Source organism: Ipomoea triloba, chromosome 9, assembly GCF_003576645.1.
Source record: "Ipomoea triloba cultivar NCNSP0323 chromosome 9, ASM357664v1".
Classification (NCBI taxonomy): domain Eukaryota; kingdom Viridiplantae; phylum Streptophyta; class Magnoliopsida; order Solanales; family Convolvulaceae; genus Ipomoea; species Ipomoea triloba.
The window spans coordinates 1,544,139-1,563,187 of record NC_044924.1 but is presented as its reverse complement, the minus strand read 5'-3'; the positions used below and the strand labels follow the sequence as shown (position 1 = coordinate 1,563,187).

The 19,049-nt window shown below is 36.2% G+C and overlaps 4 protein-coding genes and 1 non-coding gene across 5 annotated transcripts; 2 read left to right on the top strand and 3 right to left on the bottom strand.

Annotated features, from left to right (window-relative positions):
• The first annotated feature begins 244 nt into the window (after window positions 1-244).
• Window positions 245-1,846, top strand: LOC116030838. Its single transcript, XM_031273183.1, has 2 exons — window positions 245-775; window positions 1,375-1,846. The coding sequence occupies exons 1-2, from the start codon at window positions 269-271 to the stop codon at window positions 1,579-1,581; spliced, it is 714 nt and encodes a 237-aa protein (XP_031129043.1). The 5' UTR covers window positions 245-268; the 3' UTR covers window positions 1,582-1,846.
• LOC116030837 (dual-specificity RNA methyltransferase RlmN) lies at window positions 1,657-4,462 on the bottom strand. The gene is made up of 9 exons (XM_031273182.1): window positions 4,294-4,462; window positions 4,042-4,204; window positions 3,613-3,723; window positions 3,333-3,467; window positions 3,124-3,228; window positions 2,725-2,894; window positions 2,485-2,584; window positions 2,074-2,332; window positions 1,657-1,926 (listed from the first exon to the last, which is right to left on the bottom strand). The coding sequence occupies exons 1-8, from the start codon at window positions 4,383-4,385 to the stop codon at window positions 2,090-2,092; spliced, it is 1,119 nt and encodes a 372-aa protein (XP_031129042.1). The 5' UTR covers window positions 4,386-4,462; the 3' UTR covers window positions 1,657-1,926; window positions 2,074-2,089.
• A 1,307-nt stretch (window positions 4,463-5,769) lies between these two features.
• Window positions 5,770-9,736, bottom strand: LOC116030606 (protection of telomeres protein 1a-like). The gene is made up of 10 exons (XM_031272909.1): window positions 9,549-9,736; window positions 9,310-9,446; window positions 8,733-8,928; window positions 8,580-8,644; window positions 8,362-8,450; window positions 7,912-8,193; window positions 7,307-7,383; window positions 7,158-7,219; window positions 6,783-6,935; window positions 5,770-6,418 (listed from the first exon to the last, which is right to left on the bottom strand). Exons 1-10 carry the CDS (start codon window positions 9,655-9,657, stop codon window positions 6,182-6,184), a joined length of 1,407 nt encoding a protein of 468 aa, XP_031128769.1. The 5' UTR covers window positions 9,658-9,736; the 3' UTR covers window positions 5,770-6,181.
• A 1,202-nt stretch (window positions 9,737-10,938) lies between these two features.
• LOC116030526 lies at window positions 10,939-11,710 on the bottom strand. Its single transcript, XM_031272802.1, has one exon. It carries the CDS (start codon window positions 11,549-11,551, stop codon window positions 11,222-11,224), a length of 330 nt encoding a protein of 109 aa, XP_031128662.1. The 5' UTR covers window positions 11,552-11,710; the 3' UTR covers window positions 10,939-11,221.
• A 6,469-nt stretch (window positions 11,711-18,179) lies between these two features.
• On the top strand, window positions 18,180-18,253 carry TRNAN-GUU. The gene has a single exon. It is a non-coding gene; the product is annotated as a tRNA-Asn (tRNA).
• Window positions 18,254-19,049: the final 796 nt, after the last annotated feature.

The window sequence follows — 19,049 nt, the reverse complement described above, 5'->3', positions numbered from 1 at the left end:
TTTAAATCATAAAAACTAACTAAAGTCCAACTTATAAGAGTAATTATGGCCCAAATTATATTGACTCAATCCGTCTACTGTTTCACAGAAGTTTTTGTCAATATATAAAATTTACCTAGTATATACCATGAATGGATTTCCTGTCGCTCAAAAAAAAAAAAGGGGGGCAATATTTGGCCACGACAGTATATATACTCGTCTTCTTCAATGCTCAATCTTTCATTCTTTCCCCTTCCTGTGGTGGAGCAGAGCCTCCATTTCCCCTCAAATGGAACTCTATCGAATTGCGACGCTTATAAATCCCAAAACTCATAAATCTACTCATTTCGGAGCAGCTAGAAGACAAACCATTGGTTCATATTCTTCATTCAAGAAATCCTTCAGTTCACAGGCTTGGCTTTCGAGTCCCAAAGCCAGCAGTTATGCCAATCTGGAAGCCATCATCCCAACCATGTCAGAGATAATGGAGTCATCAAGAGCACAGAATCTTGATCTGCAGCTCCAAACCCTAGGACCCTTTTTCAGAATAACAGCCAGGAATCTGACAACCAAGAATGAGCTTGGGAGGGCTGAAGGGTTAACTAGGGTGTGGTTTGGAGGGAAAATCCTCCATCTGGACTCCATTAAGCTCAACAGAGAGACACTGGGGATGGAAAAATCCATATTTGGGATTGGTGTTTTTATTGGAGCAGTGGCAATTAGGCATGGATATGACTGTGGCTGTACCAAAGCAGAGTTGCTTGCCATTAATGACACTGATCTTTATCACTCCAAGGTATGCTACTCAAATTACAAACTCACTTTATGTTCCAAGTTGATCGGGTTGTTGACTTGTTAATCACAAGCTCGACTCCCCCCAATTGAAAACAAATTGTATTCTTTTGCCAAATTTACTTCATTCTGGTCCCAATTAGAGTCATAAGGCAAAGGTTACCCAAGGTACACTTTCAGCCGGTCAGCTATACAACCTAGGTTTACCAAATTGTATTCTTTTGCCGAATTTACTTCATTGAGGTCCCGATTAGGGTCAAAAGGCAAAGGGTTATCCAGTGTACACTTTCAGCCGATCAGCTATACAACCTAAGTTTACAAAATTGTATTCTTAAGGCAAGGGTTACCCAGTGTACACTTTCAGCCGGTCAGCTATACAGCCTAGGTTGGTTGGTTTACCTCCTTGTAATCTTTTCCCGGATTTACTTCATTGTGGTCCCGGTTAGGGTCACAAGGCAAAGGTTACCCAGTGCACACCTTCGGGGAATGGACCAAATAAATAAAAAGAAAAAAGAAAAGAAAAAAAAAAGAGATTAATGTATACGTTTTCATGAATAATGGGTTTGTTTTGTTTTTATATTTTTGTTTGGCTGTAATGTGTAGCTGGTGAGGTTCTACAGAAGAATTGGGTTCAAGGTGGTGCAGGAAGTGAAAGGTGAGTCGCTTGGAGATATAGGGCACATGCTGATTTGGGGAGGTATTGGAACAAGAATGGATGCCAATGTTGAAGATCTCCTCATCAAATGGTGTGCCAGGTTTAAACCATCTAGCAGTGATAGGAGTGCAGTCAGGACAAGACAACAATTTTGATAAATCTCCCACGAGTAAGAGTCAAACTTTGCAGGTACGATTCAGACCTACAGAATACAATGCCAAAATTCCAACTTGAGAAGAGGTCACAACACTTCTTGCACTATTCGATAACAAAACAGAGTACATATAAACACATTTAGGCTATGTAGTGTATGTTGCAGTGCCATCTACAAATATTACAATCTGCATATGTATATATTCTGATCCTGGATAGGAAACCAGACATGATTATAACAGGTTCTCATGCATAGTTCTAAGTGAACTGTGAAGGAATTCCAATTTCTGCTCCCTATGAAATCCAATGTTGTCAAAAAAAGATCTTCAGAAGGGATAAATGTTGTCCTGGAAAAGGAAAAAACGAAAAACATAAATCACTTATACAGTTATAAGCATTTAAAACTAAACTGAAGCGGAAAGTTGGACTCCACCACTTTGAATGAAAATAATTCAAAGAGGGCAAAATCTCAGATATCAACAAAAGTAGCTCACTTGAATAATGGGATCTTTAGATGCGAAGATCTTCAATGTCAGTTAAGACATCTGTGTGGCCTACAGACTGCTTGTTTGGTAAATTAACTACTAACTGACCACAAGCACCACTTATGTCTTGCCCCATTTGCTTACGAACTGTTGTTCGAATGCCATAAATATCCCTCAAACTTTTCTGAAATATGATCACTTTCTGATCATTACTCGTTTTGAAGTCACTCAGTGAACCGATAGGATTAAAAGGTATCAGGTTCACAACCTGCCAAAGTGGTATATTCAAATCAGCTGGCACGACTATAAATCTATGTCAATGATGCTATTACAATAAAGATCTTGCACGTGCCAAGAAATGTTTTAGGTGCTCAGTATCCCTACCTCGAAAAGAACAGTCTAATTACACTTGAAACTTACCACTTGAAATGTCTCTAACAACTTTCCAAGCTGGTGGGCATGCTGCTCCTCATCATTCACTCCATCAAGCATTATGTATTCAATAAAGATTTTTTGCTGGCTAAAAATAAGGACTAAATGAGATATTGCGAGAAATTTCTTCCAACAATCTAAAGAAGGATTATCACACATGTACTGAAGATGAAAGTCATAGAAAGTGAGTCATTTATCGAGGAAAAGAAGAGAGGACTTGGAAAACACCTGCGCTTTTGATACGCTTGCAATGCATCCATCAGTCTCTCCAAAGGAAAAGCCCTGGCTGCAGGCATTATCTGACACCGGATGTCCTGAACTGGTGCATGCAGAGACACAGCAAGGTTTATATTTGGGACATCATTGTGGAGCTTGTTAATGGCATGGATGATGCCAACCTAATAAATATCCAAGTGAAAGTTTTCAGATAGTTTGGTATGATACATTAGTCTGTATTATTCCTATATCCATCATCCACAAACAGAGTGCAACTGAACAGGTAGTGTATGATATATTCCACAATTATAGGTCAGCTTTTAAACATAGTTTACAAGAGCTTCAAAGGTATAAGTCTAAAGCAAAAGTTGGAGAATGTAGTAGTTTAAGAAATCACAGCACCCTACATACCGTTGAGACAGTAATTTTCCTTGGAGACAACTGAAATGGGGATGTTATCATAACTTTGATAGCCTCTACAAGGGCAGAATAATTGTTTAATGGCTCTCCCATTCCCTATCAAGCAGTTGAATTATAACAGATTAGAAAATATTTCAGCCATCTATTGTATCCAGAATTTCTGGTATTCAAAGCCCCAAAGAAAAAGCAAAAGGTAATACCATGAAAACAACATTGCGTATGGGTGACAAACGAGAAGCATGCACCAACTGCTCAACTATCTCCCCTGACGAGAGATTATTTTTGAATCCCATGCTTCCTGTTGCACAAAATCTGCAGCCCATTTTGCATCCAACCTTATATCACAAAGAGGCTTAGGTCAGACACGGCTTTCTGGAGCTAACATTATACGTAGTATCAGTTAGTGCATTAACATTATCAACAAAACAACACATACACCTAGAAGAAGCAATAAATGCATAGTGGAATGGAATGGCAAACCTGAGAGGATATGCACAGGGTTGATCTAGGTCCACCAGGACGAGGCTTTCCATTAATTTTTCCCAAGCGTGTGTCATATCTCATGATAACAGCCTCCACAAATGCTCCATTCTAGCAACAACAACAACAACAACAACAAAAACTATTGCAAATTTGTAACATATTAATGATTGTCATCCCCACCATCTATAAATCCCAGCAACCAAACCAATCAGCCAAATACGCGAGCAACACTTCGAAGGTTCAAGCCAGGAGAATTTTAAAACAGACTGCAGCTTAGGCACTTCTAAATAACTCCCAAACAAGTCCATGAAGATACTTGTTATTTAATGGCAGCTCAACATGTTGAGCATATAATATATAACATAAATGTGCAGTCCAGCTTAGACTTTTAGTCAACATATATGAGAGAGAAAGGAAAACAATCACCTGCAACTTGATGAGCAGCTTGGTGGTAACACCGTCGTTTGATTCAACGGCAGAGTGAAGGGTAGAAGTTAAAGGTGCAAATTTGGAACGAAGCAGAGGGTATGCCCCTGATGGCAGAGATGGAATATCATCCCATTGGCAATTAGGGTTCTGTATCACATGCCTGTAATTGTGTCATCCGCATCGATAAACACCATATATGCAACAAAACAAACAAACAAATCATAAAGATCAAAGGAATGAGAAGCTTACTTCCAGATGAGAGGGATGAATCGAGTATTGATACCAGCTTTCTCGAATTCAGCTCTAACAACAGAAGAATCGAACACTGATTTAAATGCCATTCTTAGATATTCAATTCAATATCTCACGTCTGCTTGCTTTGTCGCAGACTCTAATGACGCTCCAGTTTCGCGAAAGAGAGAGGACGGAAGATTAACACACCATACGACGGCGTATCGCTGAAGCCCGCTTTAGGGATGGAGATTTTGTGTTTGTTAATACTTGAGCCCAGTCCAAACATTTTAAGGCCCAATTAGATTTTTTTTTTAAAACAGGCCCAATTAGATAACAACTCAAGATTGGGTTAACAATTTCCTTATCCATTGTTCAAAAAACACAATCACCCATTATAAATAGGGTTGAATAGCATTTTCCTAAATATGTAGAGGTATAAAAATGCATTTCTAAAAATATTATTCTTATAAAGAAAATATACTAACATAGATATAGTAATCCTGTTATTGATCATGTTGACCAAATAAATACAAAATTATTCTCAACTCTCGTAACTCAAAGTCAAGGGTTCTACTATTACCAATATCCAATCGATTAAGCATGTCACATATAATTACAAAAGAACAGAATTCATTCAATACATATTATGTTATAGTGATTGCGGTTTGTCTTGTATTAATTTTTTTTTTTAAATTACCAAGCAAATAACATTACAACTTGCAATTGAATAAAGCATGTGTATCTACACTTGAACACAAATGAAGTAATATAACATTAATAAGTTTAAAAGGTGAAGGAATATCGCCGAGTTTTTCATCGCCGGTGAGTGATGGTGCCGGCCATTGCAAACGAAGCTTGATATCCACTAGTAACGGCAGTTTTGGAAGCGACGGGAGACATCATGGGACCAGCACCGTTGGAAAAATAGTTCACACGGGGAGAGCGTTGATCGGAGAAATGGTCGAGAGCTGGTGCCTACCGGAACTCGGAGCGGGTAATTCTCCCGTGATGAGAAGAACCGTCCGCGGTGGAATCAGCTCCGATGAGCATGTGGTAGCTCCGGTTAGAGATGTCGGAGAGGCACCGGAAGCTATGGTGAATTGGCATTTTGCTTCTTGAAGGGGTGCAGGAGATATGGGATCAATCCTTCCATTTCTTTAGCGTGTTTTGGGCCCCAGTACATACGACACAACGGCAGCCCAATAATAACGTCTGGCCCCATGAATATCATACAGTGGCAGCCATAACGATTTAGTTATACCATATACCCAGGCCACCTTACAAGGCGTGTCCATTTACATACTGAATATTCACAATTTGTATATAAATTGTGAGCATTCAATATTCAGTACTCTATAAGAATTGAAAATTCAAGTTGATTTTTTAAGAAATGATACTTACCCTCAAAGTGTCATGAATTGACTAATCTCACACAATTTTAATTAAAAACTGAATAATCCAATTAAATGATGCCACAACAAGAAGGAAATTTTTAGGGGGTATATAGTACTACTCTTTTTTTTAATTAATTATTTATGAACCACTCGAAGTATCAAGTCAAGCAAATTGACATTTTGTTAGCGTCACTCTACCTAATTATTTAATGAACCACTCTACCTGGTGGGTTTTGGTATGGCAAAACACAACTCCTTAGCATTATACACTAATTCGGATGTAGTGCCAAAAAGATTACAGATTATGCAGAATTCACAGTTACTGACCTGCTCGTGGCCAACTTCTACTGCTTCTGTCTAACCATATTTACGGATGTAGTGCCAAAAAGAATACATATTATGCAGAATTCACAGTTACTGACCTGCTTGTGGCCAACTTCTACTGCTTCTGTCTAACCATATTTACGGATGTAGTGCCAAAAAGATTACAGATTATGCAGAATTCACAGTTACTGACCTGCTCGTGGCCGTCCTACGAGAGTTGTTGAAAAGATCCGATAGTACCTACTTCCCCAAACATCATTTTTGTCAATGTAATAAGATTTCAAGCAGCAATCAATCCATGGCGGGTGTCTGGAAGCATCACCTACTTCACTACAATCGTCAGTGTTGGGAATTCCAAGCAACGCATTCCACTCTCTTGTTAATACATCATCAGGTGATGGGAAACGAGCAAAAAAATCTTCCTGAGTAATGAGATCAATAGATAGCTTTATCAAGAATTTTGTAGAGTTTGGATAATCAATCAATCTTAGCTACAAAAGCAGCATATATCAGTGGAAATGTGGACGTCTGGTAGGACACATTTGTTTAGGCAGAAGGCAAAGTAAAGCAAGATATCAGAGTTTGATTAATAAGGGACATAATTTATGAATGTACATAACCAGTTATAGGCATGTGTGTGTTTTGGTCCTTTTGGATGCTGCAATTACATTTATTCATATGCCAGTATATCAAATTTTCTTTTATGGCTTCCTGTACAGTACAGTTAGTAGGAATAATAATCATGAGACTAGAACAAAAAATGTGAGTAATGGAATTTCAATTTACCGCATCATCTTTATATAGAAAAGCGCGGAGTCTGGCGGTTGGATCCTCTAGTGTCAACCTGATCTTGTAGACTTTTGAAGGAGAACGGAAGTCTGAAACTCGACAAGGTGCTGTTGCTACTACTCGAACTACACACCGATACTTATATGTCACCTACAGCACAAGGCATGATCTTATCAGAATATTCCCCAATTATAGCTTCACCTTTTTTGGGTTTAGGGTTAGCTTTAAAGTATGAAACAGCCATTTCTACTTTCCATCTAGTAAATTCAAGCTTGAATCTCATTACCTTAGGGTTTATATGTCTCTCCATTGCTTGCCACTGTTATAAAAAAAAAAACTTTTAAAGGAGAGGGTAAAGATAAGGTGGTATACCTCTGGATAGGTTAGAACATTCATCAGAGTGATGAAGGGCACTGTCCGAGAACATGAAGTCTCTGAAAATTTTAAATATTAAAAGAAATCATAAATGAGCAGTTACCATGTCAAAACATAGGGGTACCCAATGAACATAATAACCAAACCTGTCAAGTTAGAATGGCAAGGAAAACATGTAAGAACCTTATGCCCCTGTCTTGATGAAAAACGGCCATTGTAACTCCTGTGGTATAGATAGTGAAGAATAACACATAAAATAAGCATTGCATGATTGAGTACTAACAGCATACTGGCATAACGAACGTCTTATTAGAAAAACAAAACCAAAAAGAAAAAGGCATGAAAAAACAAAAAAGGTTGTAACTTGAGAAGAAAATGCATAAAATGCTTGGTAGACCAGAAATTCTGATGATTCCTCTGTTGTTTGCTGGGGGGTTTTTTGTAAGTGTATTAGGAGAAATGTCAATTAGAATATGAAATTTGCAAGGGGCTAAGGAGTAAAAGTCAAAACCATCTGGCCAGTGATTAAATGTGTAGTTAGACTCCAAAATAAAAATTAAGTGCAAGGGTGAAAGCAATATGGGGACAGATGAATGAGAATTTTGTTATTTTGAATGTACTTCCCCTCCTATATCCTATTATAATCATGCTATTTATCTCTAACAAGGGGATCTATAAGCCAGTTTGAATAGTCTCAAACCATCTTAAACTTCATTAAAGGTAACAAAGTGCTGAATTCAAGCAACAAAACCTTTCGTGCTTCAATACGAGGTCATTGTCATCAGACAAGTAACACAATTTTGTAAATGACTTTAGAACAGCACACCACAGTGATGAGCGAACTTCACATTTCAAGCCTATGAGCTTCACCCATCGACCCATTTTAATGCAGTTGAGGCCAAGCTTTATATCACCAGAATCAACAGTCACTCTTAAAACAGTTCCAACAGGTGGGAAGGTACATAAAACATCTCTTGATAAAGGAATAGGTTCCAACTGTAAAGGAAGCGGATTTTCCTTTTCATCTTCTAGGCTGTAAATTAATAAATACAAAATAAAAGAAGTAAAAAAATGTTCTCAACAAAAAGTGATTTCAAATTAAAAGTAGATTTTATCTATCCAAATTACCAGATCCGCACAAATAAGGGTGGAACTGGGGGAGTGTCAGAAATAAACAGAAAAATAAAACCACGAAGATTACTTGGATTTTATTGCAACTGGGGGAGTGTCAGTACCATCCCACACGAAGAGCATCCACTGGTCTCCTTCAGTTTCACACACATGAAGAACCTTGCATTGAAGAGCATAAATAATACCACATTATCATAATGGCAATTTTGAGTAAGAGATGCAGCAGAAGTTGGATAATTCTTAAGAAATATGCAATGGATTAAAGTGGACTGGATTATAAATGAGCACCTTACAAACCAAACTGAAGTCGACACCTTCCTTCAACTCTTTCAGTTGTAGTAAGTCAGTTAACCCTATCAAGGAAAAAGATCATCAGTAGAGGGGTACACGGAAAGCCAGGCTATAAACTCAATTACTCTCAGCAAGTTGTCAAGTTTGTACCAGCATCAATTTGGTGACCAGCCAGCAACCACTTTCGCAGGTCCAATATAATTTTCTTATTAACTTGCTCTATTGGACAAAATTTATCAGAACATTGGTAAGGCTCAAAGCTTGTACTGTTTTTTCCTTCATATAAAGCAAACGATGAGAACTTCTTGTTGAAACAAGCATAAACATCAGGTCCATGAATTCTCATCTGCACAAGATATGTTTTGATTGCTAATAACCACTTTTTGAAATATTGAAAGACTATAAAAAGCCTAAATGTAATTGTTCCACCTATTTAGTATGGTTAGCTGATCTAACTACATTTATCCACTGGTCAGGTCAGTAAAACTAGCATGAAGCGCCATAAACACCATAAAACCAAAATCAAATATGTTCATAAGAACCTATAACAGTTCTTGCACCTCAGGTATGAAACACTAGCACTTCCAAAAAGCTTGAGAGCAGGACTGGACAAAGATGTTATATTACTCAGAAAAATTAGAAACGCGAGAAGGCTTCACTTTCAACATTTATTTTGCAACAAATAACTATTAAAACAAATTTTGAAAACTTTGTGAGATCATATTACCATAACTTTAGATAGCACAATGATGTCTCCCTCTGTTATCCCTTGAGGCAGCTTGTCCATTGTCTCCGTGAAAAAATTAACTGGAAGCGCAGGAGTCGGCCGCGATTCGTCAACGATTCTGATCGAAACATAATAATCTACGTATAGACCACCAAAAAGTTAAAAGGAAAATTTAATTCAACCAGCGCGCATAGATTATACTGAGTATGGAGAAACGGAGTTTTCAGTATGGTTTTTACCAGTTCCTTTAGACTTCCTTTGAATGCCACTCTCGGTGACGACGCCGATGAGATTGACTTTTTGGTTGAGTGAAGCCATGGCGTCTGCTATAGGAAGGAACCACGACATTTTTGCTCTCTTTGAGGGCTGAGAAAATCAACGCATTTTCTCGCTGCAGTGATGGAAATACATGGAGCGCCAAATTGGATCGTTTTGGAACCAAACGTCGGGTAATTTCGAAAATTAAAGTTCAAATCATGGTTCAATTCATGAATGACAGCGTGATAATTACTACCTGTCAAATTTGTAAGAGCATGTGGAGCTTTTTTTTTTCCACTTTTTTAAGAGTTTTTTTTAAGTGTGATTATGAAAGAGGAAATGGGGAAGGGATTAAAAGAAAACAAAAACAAAAAAATCTAACAATTGAAATAATAAATATATAATAGTAAAGTTAAATGTCAGACACTCTAACACGTCCCCGCAGGCGACAGTGTGCGCCATTCGCGAGGTGCGCACCGCTGCTTCTCATCTATTTTCTTTTTGACATGATTTTGTGTTTTGCTGGAGTATGAAAACATGAAAAAACAAACACTCACATCAGTTTCAAAATCATGAATCATTCTTAGACGACTGACAATAATCAAATAATATCTTTTGGTGTGGATGTTCTAACGTAAAATAACATCTTGGATTCATGGAGTGATAACTCAACCTCTGATTGTATTTATTTTTAATTATTCCAGAGCGATGTGATGCACTTGACAAAAATGTAAAAAACTCTTTAATATATTAAAGGATAGAGTAGAAATAACATGCCAAGGACCTTGTGGTCCAGTGGCATCAAACCTTTTCCTCTCAGTGGAGGCACTTTAATATGTTATGTTGAGAAAGTAGTTATGAACAGATACTGCATTGTAATAGAGTTAGTAGTATTCAAAACAATCATTATACTTGGCAAATTATTATTTGGATCGTAATTTACAGAGTTGTGTAGATAACAGACCAAACTGACGTTGTTTTGATATTAAAAAAAATCATTACTCTATGTGCATGTTAGAATAATAAATATTTTGGGGTAAGATCATGTATTTTATGTGTTAGAATAGTATATTTTTATATTTGTTAGAATAATGAAATTTATAGGGTAATATAATATATTTGATGAGTTATAATAATCTACTTTATATGTTATAATAAGGTTTTTTATGAGTTAGAATGATGTATTTTATGTATGTGTTTTTGGACTATAATTTACAAAGTTGTGTGGATCGTAGTCCACACAATAATGATTGTTCATACTTCTCAGCTTTTTATTTCAAGATCCAAAAACATTTCAATAGCATTTGTATGATTGGTTAGAAACCGGAGTCTTGTATTAAAAATAAATAATAATAATAAACTTAGTACAAATTAAACAATGGAACACTTATATATCACCATAGTTATTCCCTACACAATACAATTGAATTATTAAACTATCTAAAATTGTGTAATTCAATCAAAGTTTTGGTAGATCTTGGGCTGAACATGATGAAAGAGATTAACAAAATATGAAAAAAATATAGTACAATTACAAAGCAAATCACATTACAACTTATAATTGAAAGAAACATGTACTGTGTATCTACACTTAAAACAAATAAAGGAACATTAATAAGCTTTAGAACGTTAATGAATATTGCCGGCCGGATTTTCATCGCCGGTGAGTGACGGTGCCGGCCATTGAAAACGAAGCTTGATATCCACTAGTAACGGCAGTTTTAGAAGCGACGGGAGACATCATCGAACCACCACCGTTGGCAAGATAGTTCACACGGGGAGAGCGTTGATCGGAGAAATGGTCGAGAGCGGCCGGAGGCTGCAGCCTTCTCCCGTGATGAGAAGAGCCGTCGGCGGCGGCGGAGTCAGCTCCGATGAGCAAGTGGTAGCTCCGGTTAGAGGCGTCGGAGAGGCACCGGAAGCTATGGTGATTTGGCCTTTGCTTCTTGATGGCGTGGAGAAGATATGGGATCAATCCTTCCATTTCTTCTGTCTTCACTTCGTTCACTGAAAAAAATTTCTGGCTCAATTGCGTTCTTCGTCGCACTGGAAGAAATTTATGGCTCTGTCCCTGGATAAACAGGTATTGTATTTGAACTTTAGCTTGTTGAATGTTGATATGTAATGTGGTATTTACTCAACGGGGACATATATATTTATAGGGGAAATTAAGGATAAGGTAGAAGGTTGGCGGAACATTCAAGAGCAGGTGCATATGATAAAAAAGATGTTTATGGGCTGGATGAACCTGAATGACCCAAAAGTCATGAATACACATGTTGATGACTATGAATATTCTGTAGAGGCAAGTTGGCAAGTGGCCTTGGCAACCTTGTACAAAAGTCAACCACGTTTAAAGTCAGAAACATCGTATCATAATTCATATGTGTATGCATGCCGTGAGTTTTTGACCGCTTTGTTATCTTTACCCTAATAAAATTATAGGAAAAGTCTACTGTGCAAACTGCAAGGTAATTAAATTGTAAATACTTGGACACTAATACAAAAGTCAACAACGTTTAAAGTCAGAAACAACATATCATATATATCGTGAATGCCGTGAGTTTTTGACCGCTTTATTTTCTTTATCCTAAGGGGTGGTTTAACTAATTTTTATAATATAATAATAATAATAACAACAACAAAATATATAAAATAAATATATGTTTATATAATCAAATATACATGTGTGTATATTTGTATGTTTATTTTTTTTATTAATATTAAAGCATTGATATACATTCATACATATAAATGAATAATGTATAAATTAGTCACTGAACCTAATTTGAAAGTGCAATTAGACTACTAAATAATAAACAATGTAATTAGGCCACTCAACACCCCAAATACACAATTTCACCCGATAACAAGTTACCATCCATTTATTATTGTTGCCTACTTACGTGGATGCATGGTGAGTTGGGATGGCTACTTTTTATTCTTATTTTATTAAAACTCTAATGTTTGTACTTAAAATATTAATATGCAATTATATTTATAAACAAAAACACTATTAAAATTAAAATACAATATATTTTGTAAGATAAAAGTAACACTACGTTATTGTTAAAAAAATTGAATGTTGTACTTAATTAATTAATACCAAATTTATGTTTGAACAACAATATAATAATTAAAAAAAAATCAATATCAAAGTATTAATTGTCTCATCCTCAAGAGGCAAGAGCATCGAATCTTTGTTGCATAAGAGGCATGCATATAAGTCTTCAAATTCTCAATCTCATATTGCATCTTGCATACTCAATATTATTTAATGGTTGTGAGGTTGGTGTTATATTATCTTATGTGTTAGCATTTATTTAACCACAAACGAAGCTACCATGCTTATGAGCCAATTATATAAACTATTTTTTTTTCTTATCATGCTCGCCAACTGCATTATATATACAATGGACTCTCATCTACATCTCTTCCATTTTGTGTTACTACGACCTCCCATTACAATGCAATTTGCTCTTACAAAAGTTAAAAAATTTAGTACAAATTTTTATATATCTAAATTCCTATTTATATTTATAAAAACAAAAAAAAAAACAAAAAACAAGATAAATAAGCGTACATGAATTTATTAGTATTTATGAATTACTGGTGTGTGAGATTTATTATTATTAATGTTGGTTGTTGTTTTACAATTAACACGAGTTTAATGTGTGAGACAGCTGGGTGCCGCATGAAGGTTAGTTGACGTTTGAATATTATATTGAATTGGATGCTCGATTTCGTTATTAAGTAATCCACTAAGTAGAATCTTTCGTTAATTGTCGGAGACGTAAGCGGATTGCATTTTCACTAATCCTGCTTTGAATTTTGGTGGTGTCCACTGTCAATATACCAGACATTTGGTATGTTTAATTTATTACGATGGCAAATTGACTAATAAGTAATAATGTTACATCAGAACATGTATACGTACTACTTAAGATTAAAAATTAAAGTAATATTCATTGCCTAAGAATGCCATGAATTTATTGATTATTTCTAACATCCTATTGATCTAACACCATCGAGTTATAAATTAAAAAAAATAAAAAATAAAAAACAGAGAACATAATATTATTATATTCCACCATACAAATTAAATAATACGGAGTATATCTACAGTTCATAGGAATAAAATAAACAACACTTTTGGAATATGGCCGGAAGTTTCATCGCCGGTGATTGACATTGACAGTGGCGGGCGAAGCTTGATAGCCACTCGTGACCGCAGTTTCAGTACCATTATTGTGTTTAGAGGCAGCAGGAGACATAACGGAACCAGTTCCGGCAACATTCTTGGAAAAACAGCCCAAGCCGCGGGGAGAGCGCTGGTGATCGGAGAAATAATCGGGCTGGAAATCGGAGAAGGTTCTCCGGTGAGAAGAGCCGTCGGCGGAATCATCAGCTCCGATCAACAAGTGGTAGCTCCGGTTATGAGGCTGCTTTTGCTTCTTCATGGCGTGGAGCAAATACGGGATCAATCCTTCCATCTTATTCTTCTTCAAATCTTCCTTTCAATCCTTTGTTGATTATCTGCTAAGGTGCTTAGTTTGCTGGCTGGCTGGCTAGTACATGCAATTCTCAACTTGTGATATGTAATATTTATAGCGGAAGTTTGAAGAAGGTTAGGTGTGATTAAGGCGTAGCGTTTTCCTATTCCTATTATTATAAGGAATCTGGTTATAATAATATTAAGTGTTTGATATGCAATGCAACACTAATAATTTAATAGTTAGACTTCCTTTATAATTAGGAGTCTGGTTAGAGTTTAGAATATTTAATGATAACAGAACGGGCCCAACATGCCAGCGGGAATCTTAAACGGGACCTCCTGCTGAATGACATTGATCGAGTCCAAGGGCGGCACCCCAGCCATATTAGGAACTAAGACAGCAGGATTGGAGATTTTGCCTCTCCTCAGCCTTCTGTTCATTTAGGAAATCCATATAAGGATACATAGGTGCGGACCTTCACGTACCGAACTCGGCTTTTCACACTTGGTCCCACGGACGGCGCAAAAAATGATATGAATAAAAGTGGAGGATGTGTACGAAACAGAAATAATATTATTATTCACGATAGAGTACAACGATGTTTAGATGACCCGGTCCGGTTAATTGGTTGTCTTTCTCTCACCGTCCAAAAGTCTATCTATCCTCCATAAATGCGGTATTTATAGGTAGAGAAAAAGACAAGCCCTGCCCTGTCGGCATGGGGAGCATGTGTCGGACATGCACATGACCGACTATGGGCGGAAAAAAGATCATACACGTGGTGGTCCTAATTAACCATCATTCAGCTATCTCCTAGCTCGACAGCTCGGAGATCAGCGTGTAACCTTCGGACATCTCCCAAGGTAAAACCATAGGTCCCCTGTACCGTACCAGTTCGGTTCAGATCCGCCTTCCCAAACCGAAATTGAAGGTGGTCAATATGCCGACCTAATGCACGCAAAATACCAGTATGGAGAAAATGACCCCTATCAGTCACACTTTTGGTATCGAGATCTTTGAGTCCTCTATTTTTTTTTTAAGTCACGCTTATCCGATATTCCACAAAATAATTCACTAATACTACTCATATATTTACCATAAATTTGCCTCTTTTTTTTACTCCACTAAAGTCACACTATTGCTATTTACATTATTTATTCTGCATCCGGTTTGGAGAAGAGGAATCACAACCGTCAATACCTTGTGAATAATGCTATTTCGTATACGTATAGAGATGAAAGATCCAATTAATATGAATATATATAATATAACTTGTGGCCTAGTGGGTGAATAATATTTTACTACCTAACGCAATGTGTTTGAATATATGTTTTATTTGTTTAGTTTAAACTATAATTGGTGAGATCAAAACATCTCTTTTAAAAAATAAATTTACATTATTAAAAATCTTGAAAATATACAAATAAAAATTCATCAGATCAAAGCTTGGCTCAGCTTGCATTATTTATATCCCTAAACATAATACGGAGTATTTAATTACTACGGAGTATATTAAAAGTAAAAAGATAAGACGTGACGCTTCAAGCCTTCATCATTATACAGTTAACAAAAGGTAAGTTGCGAATGTCACAGCTTGTCGCCTTGACGGTGGATGATCATGGCGTGAAGGGGACTTAAAAAAAAAAAACAAAAAACAAAGAATATAATATTATTTATTAGACCATACAAAATTACAAATTAAATGATATATCTACACTTCATAGGAATAAAGTAAACAACACTTTGAAATATCGCCGGAAGTTTCATCGCCGGTGATTGACATTGACAGTGGCGGCCGGAGCTTGATAGCCACTCGTGACCGCAGTTTCAGTACCATTATTGTGTTTAGAGGCAGCAGGAGACGTAACGGAGCCAGCTCCGGTAACATTCTTGGGAAAACAGCCCAAGCCGCGGGGAGAGCGCTGGTGATCGGAGAAATAATCGGGCTGGAAATCGGAGAAGGTTCTCCGGTGAGAAGAGCCCTCGGCGGAATCAGCTCCGATCAGCAAGTGGTAGCTCCGGTTAGAGGTGTCGGAGAGGCACCGGAAACTATGGCGGCGGCTATGAGGCGACTTTTGCTTCTTCATGGCGTGGAGCAAATACGGGATCAATCCTTCCATCTTCTTCTTCAATTTTTCAAATCTTCCTTTGTTGATTATCTGCTTAGTTTGCTGGCTGGCTAGTACATGCAATTCTCAACTTGTGATATGTGATATTTATAGCGGAAGTTTGAAGAAGGTTAGGTGTGATTAAGGTGTAACGTTTTCCTATTACTATTAGGATAAGTTATGATAATATTAAGGGAGTGTTTGGTTCAAGGTATGCAAGATAACCAAGGTAATATGTCCTTTGGAATGTTGGATTGCAATGTTTGGTTCAAGTTATATTATTTTCCCAAGAAATGTGATTTACCCTCCACATAGGATTTTTAGCTATTTTGGAGGGAATGTGAATCCCTTACTTGTCTAAGGTTATGTGATATTCCCTTACATTTTTACTCTTTATGCCCTTTTAACAATATATAATGTTTAATATAATCTTTAAACAATATGCTATAACATAATTTAAAATATAAAAATAATTAAATACAATTAAACTATTAAAAATATTTTTCTTTAATTTTAAAAATTTACAAAACAACTACATAAATACATTATTTAAAAAATACATTATTTATTGCATGTGTGTTAGTTAATTATTTTTAAATTATTTACTTATATATTTTATCATTGCTTATTTAATTATTTTAATTTTGAAGTTTACTAACATACATGAAAAATTGAAAATAGATTAAGGGTATAAAAGTTTTAAAAAAAAAACCATTATAACATAAAAGATAACTCTCAACCAAACAAGTTTATATTATATCCCCGAGTTTTAACCAAACACAGAAATCTAATATTCCCTGCAATTTAACATTCCCAGTAATCCAACAATCCCTAAGGTAATCTAACATTCCGTGAACCAAACGCCCCCTAAGTGTTTGATATATGGTGCAACACTAATAACTTAATAGTTAGACTTTCTTTATGATTATGAGTTTCGTCAGAATTTAGAAGATCTAATAATATACTACACATACATAAACATTTGTTCAAAATTATGGATTGAGGTTAGTATGATATTTATTCTCACATATTAATGATTTTATGTGATATAATTAATCTAAAAGGATGTCCAAGTTGGATAATACAATGATTAATGATGTGGTTATGGTCGGGCCTGATGGATAAAGAAAACAGATCGAATTGAAGCGGAAGTTGATGAGGATGAGCGCAGGAGACGGAAGTAGAATGATGGCGGGGACAACCTGGTATAAAAGTCAACAACGTTTGAGGAATTGGCGAATTTGACCGGTGTGAAGCCCAACAGCAATTGGCGGCTTAACGCGCAATATACATGAATATAATGATGATGAGTGACCATTATCTTTGCTAAGAACACTGTCATTTTCCACTTCCCACAAGCAATCATCATCTTTAATACAAAGTTGTATTCTAAGTTATAACTTATTATACTGAATCTGTTATAATGCAATATCTATTTATAACTATTTTCTCAATCTATTGAAGTACAAAGAGTCAATATCGCCTCAACTGAGGTTTGAACCCACCCCTTTCCATATGAGAGTGCAATCGGTGCTAGTATATAGTTAGGTCAAACAAAGTTTACATTACCAAATTACTAAAAATCAACTGGAGTAAGACATTGGTCTAGTTGATAAATTGTACTATATTAAGAGATTCATTATTATTACAAACGTTGAGAGTTTAAGTTTATGTTAGACGTCTTAGGCACAAAAGGGTACAAATTGATTTTGAATACGAGAGTTAGATTGGGCAGATAGATTAAGCCTATGCCATCATCAAATAGATCAACGACAATTAAACCCTAACTATATTCAGCATTAGAATGACAGTTGGAAGTTGGAACTTGGAAGGCCTTTGAAGTTTGACTTCATGGAGGCAATTGTTTGAAACGGAACTGGTTTGCGTCTTCCCCAATCCCATTGTTTTATGATTGCCTGTTTTGAACCTTGGTCCTAGTCAACGGAGGGATTATTCAACAATGCTACTTCAATCTATATAATATTTATTAACCCATATTAAACAACAAGCTGGAATAGCTCAGTTGGTTAGAGCGTGTGGCTGTTAACCACAAGGTCGGAGGTTCAAGCCCTCCTTCTAGCGTCATTTTGCACCCTGCCAGGCTGCCAACCCAATACATGTGTAATCTGTTCGACCCAATAAATACCATATAATGATAGCCCAAAAATCACCACATGTCCGGCCCAATAAATATCATATAATTGCAGAGTGCAGACCAATAACGATTACTGTCCGTACTCTCTAAGAATTGAAAATTCAAGTTGATTTTTTAAATTAGTTATCTAATGATCCACTGAAAGTGTCAAATCAAGCAAATTGACATTTTGTTAGCGTAACTCAACCTATAATTCAATAAGAATACTACAACAAAGAAACAATAAACCATTTAGAGAGAGAGAGAGAGAGAGAGAGAGAGAGAGAGAGAGAGAGAGAGAGAGAGAGAGAGAGAGAAGAAGAAGAAACAATAAACCAATTCGATGGACTAACAAGTAACAACCTTCATCTACATCTCGTCACCGCCCACCCTTTCATGTCACGACACTGCAAAAAATGTTGAAAAAATGGAAGCTGCAGCCTTCCAGGCACCAATATAAATATAAATATATATATATATATATTTATACAATTAGTTATTTAAAAATGTATCAATAATGTTAAGAAACATACAAAAAAAAAAAAAATGTACTGTACCACAAAAAGTACTACACAAACAAAAAAAAAGAAGGAATAAGGGTAAAATATGCCATTGAACTACACACGAAACTGTAATTAGGACATTGAACTAAAAAACAATACAATTGGGTCCCTGAACTACACAAATTCATGCAAATTAACCCAAAGTGACTTGTTTGACTTGATCTTCCGGTTATCAACTTAA

Bases quoted from the DNA above. Each gene is read 5' to 3' on its own strand.
- LOC116030838 (XM_031273183.1), top strand. From the start codon at position 269: ATGGAACTCTATCGAATTGCGACGCTTATAAATCCCAAAACTCATAAA. The intron at 776-1,374 runs GTATGCTACTCA...TGTAATGTGTAG, and splicing joins CTGATCTTTATCACTCCAAG to CTGGTGAGGTTCTACAGAAG.
- LOC116030837 (XM_031273182.1), bottom strand. From the start codon at position 4,385: ATGGCATTTAAATCAGTGTTCGATTCTTCTGTTGTTAGAGCTGAATTC. The intron at 2,895-3,123 runs GTATGTAGGGTG...GATATTTATTAG, and splicing joins GGAAAATTACTGTCTCAACG to GTTGGCATCATCCATGCCAT. The intron at 2,333-2,484 runs GTAAGTTTCAAG...CCACTTTGGCAG, and splicing joins TGTTAGAGACATTTCAAGTG to GTTGTGAACCTGATACCTTT.
- LOC116030606 (XM_031272909.1), bottom strand. From the start codon at position 9,657: ATGTCGTGGTTCCTTCCTATAGCAGACGCCATGGCTTCACTCAACCAA. The intron at 8,929-9,309 runs GTAATATGATCT...TATCTTGTGCAG, and splicing joins TTGTGCTATCTAAAGTTATG to ATGAGAATTCATGGACCTGA. The intron at 7,220-7,306 runs GTTTGGTTATTA...TAAAATTTTCAG, and splicing joins TTGCCATTCTAACTTGACAG to AGACTTCATGTTCTCGGACA.
- LOC116030526 (XM_031272802.1), bottom strand. From the start codon at position 11,551: ATGGAAGGATTGATCCCATATCTTCTCCACGCCATCAAGAAGCAAAGG.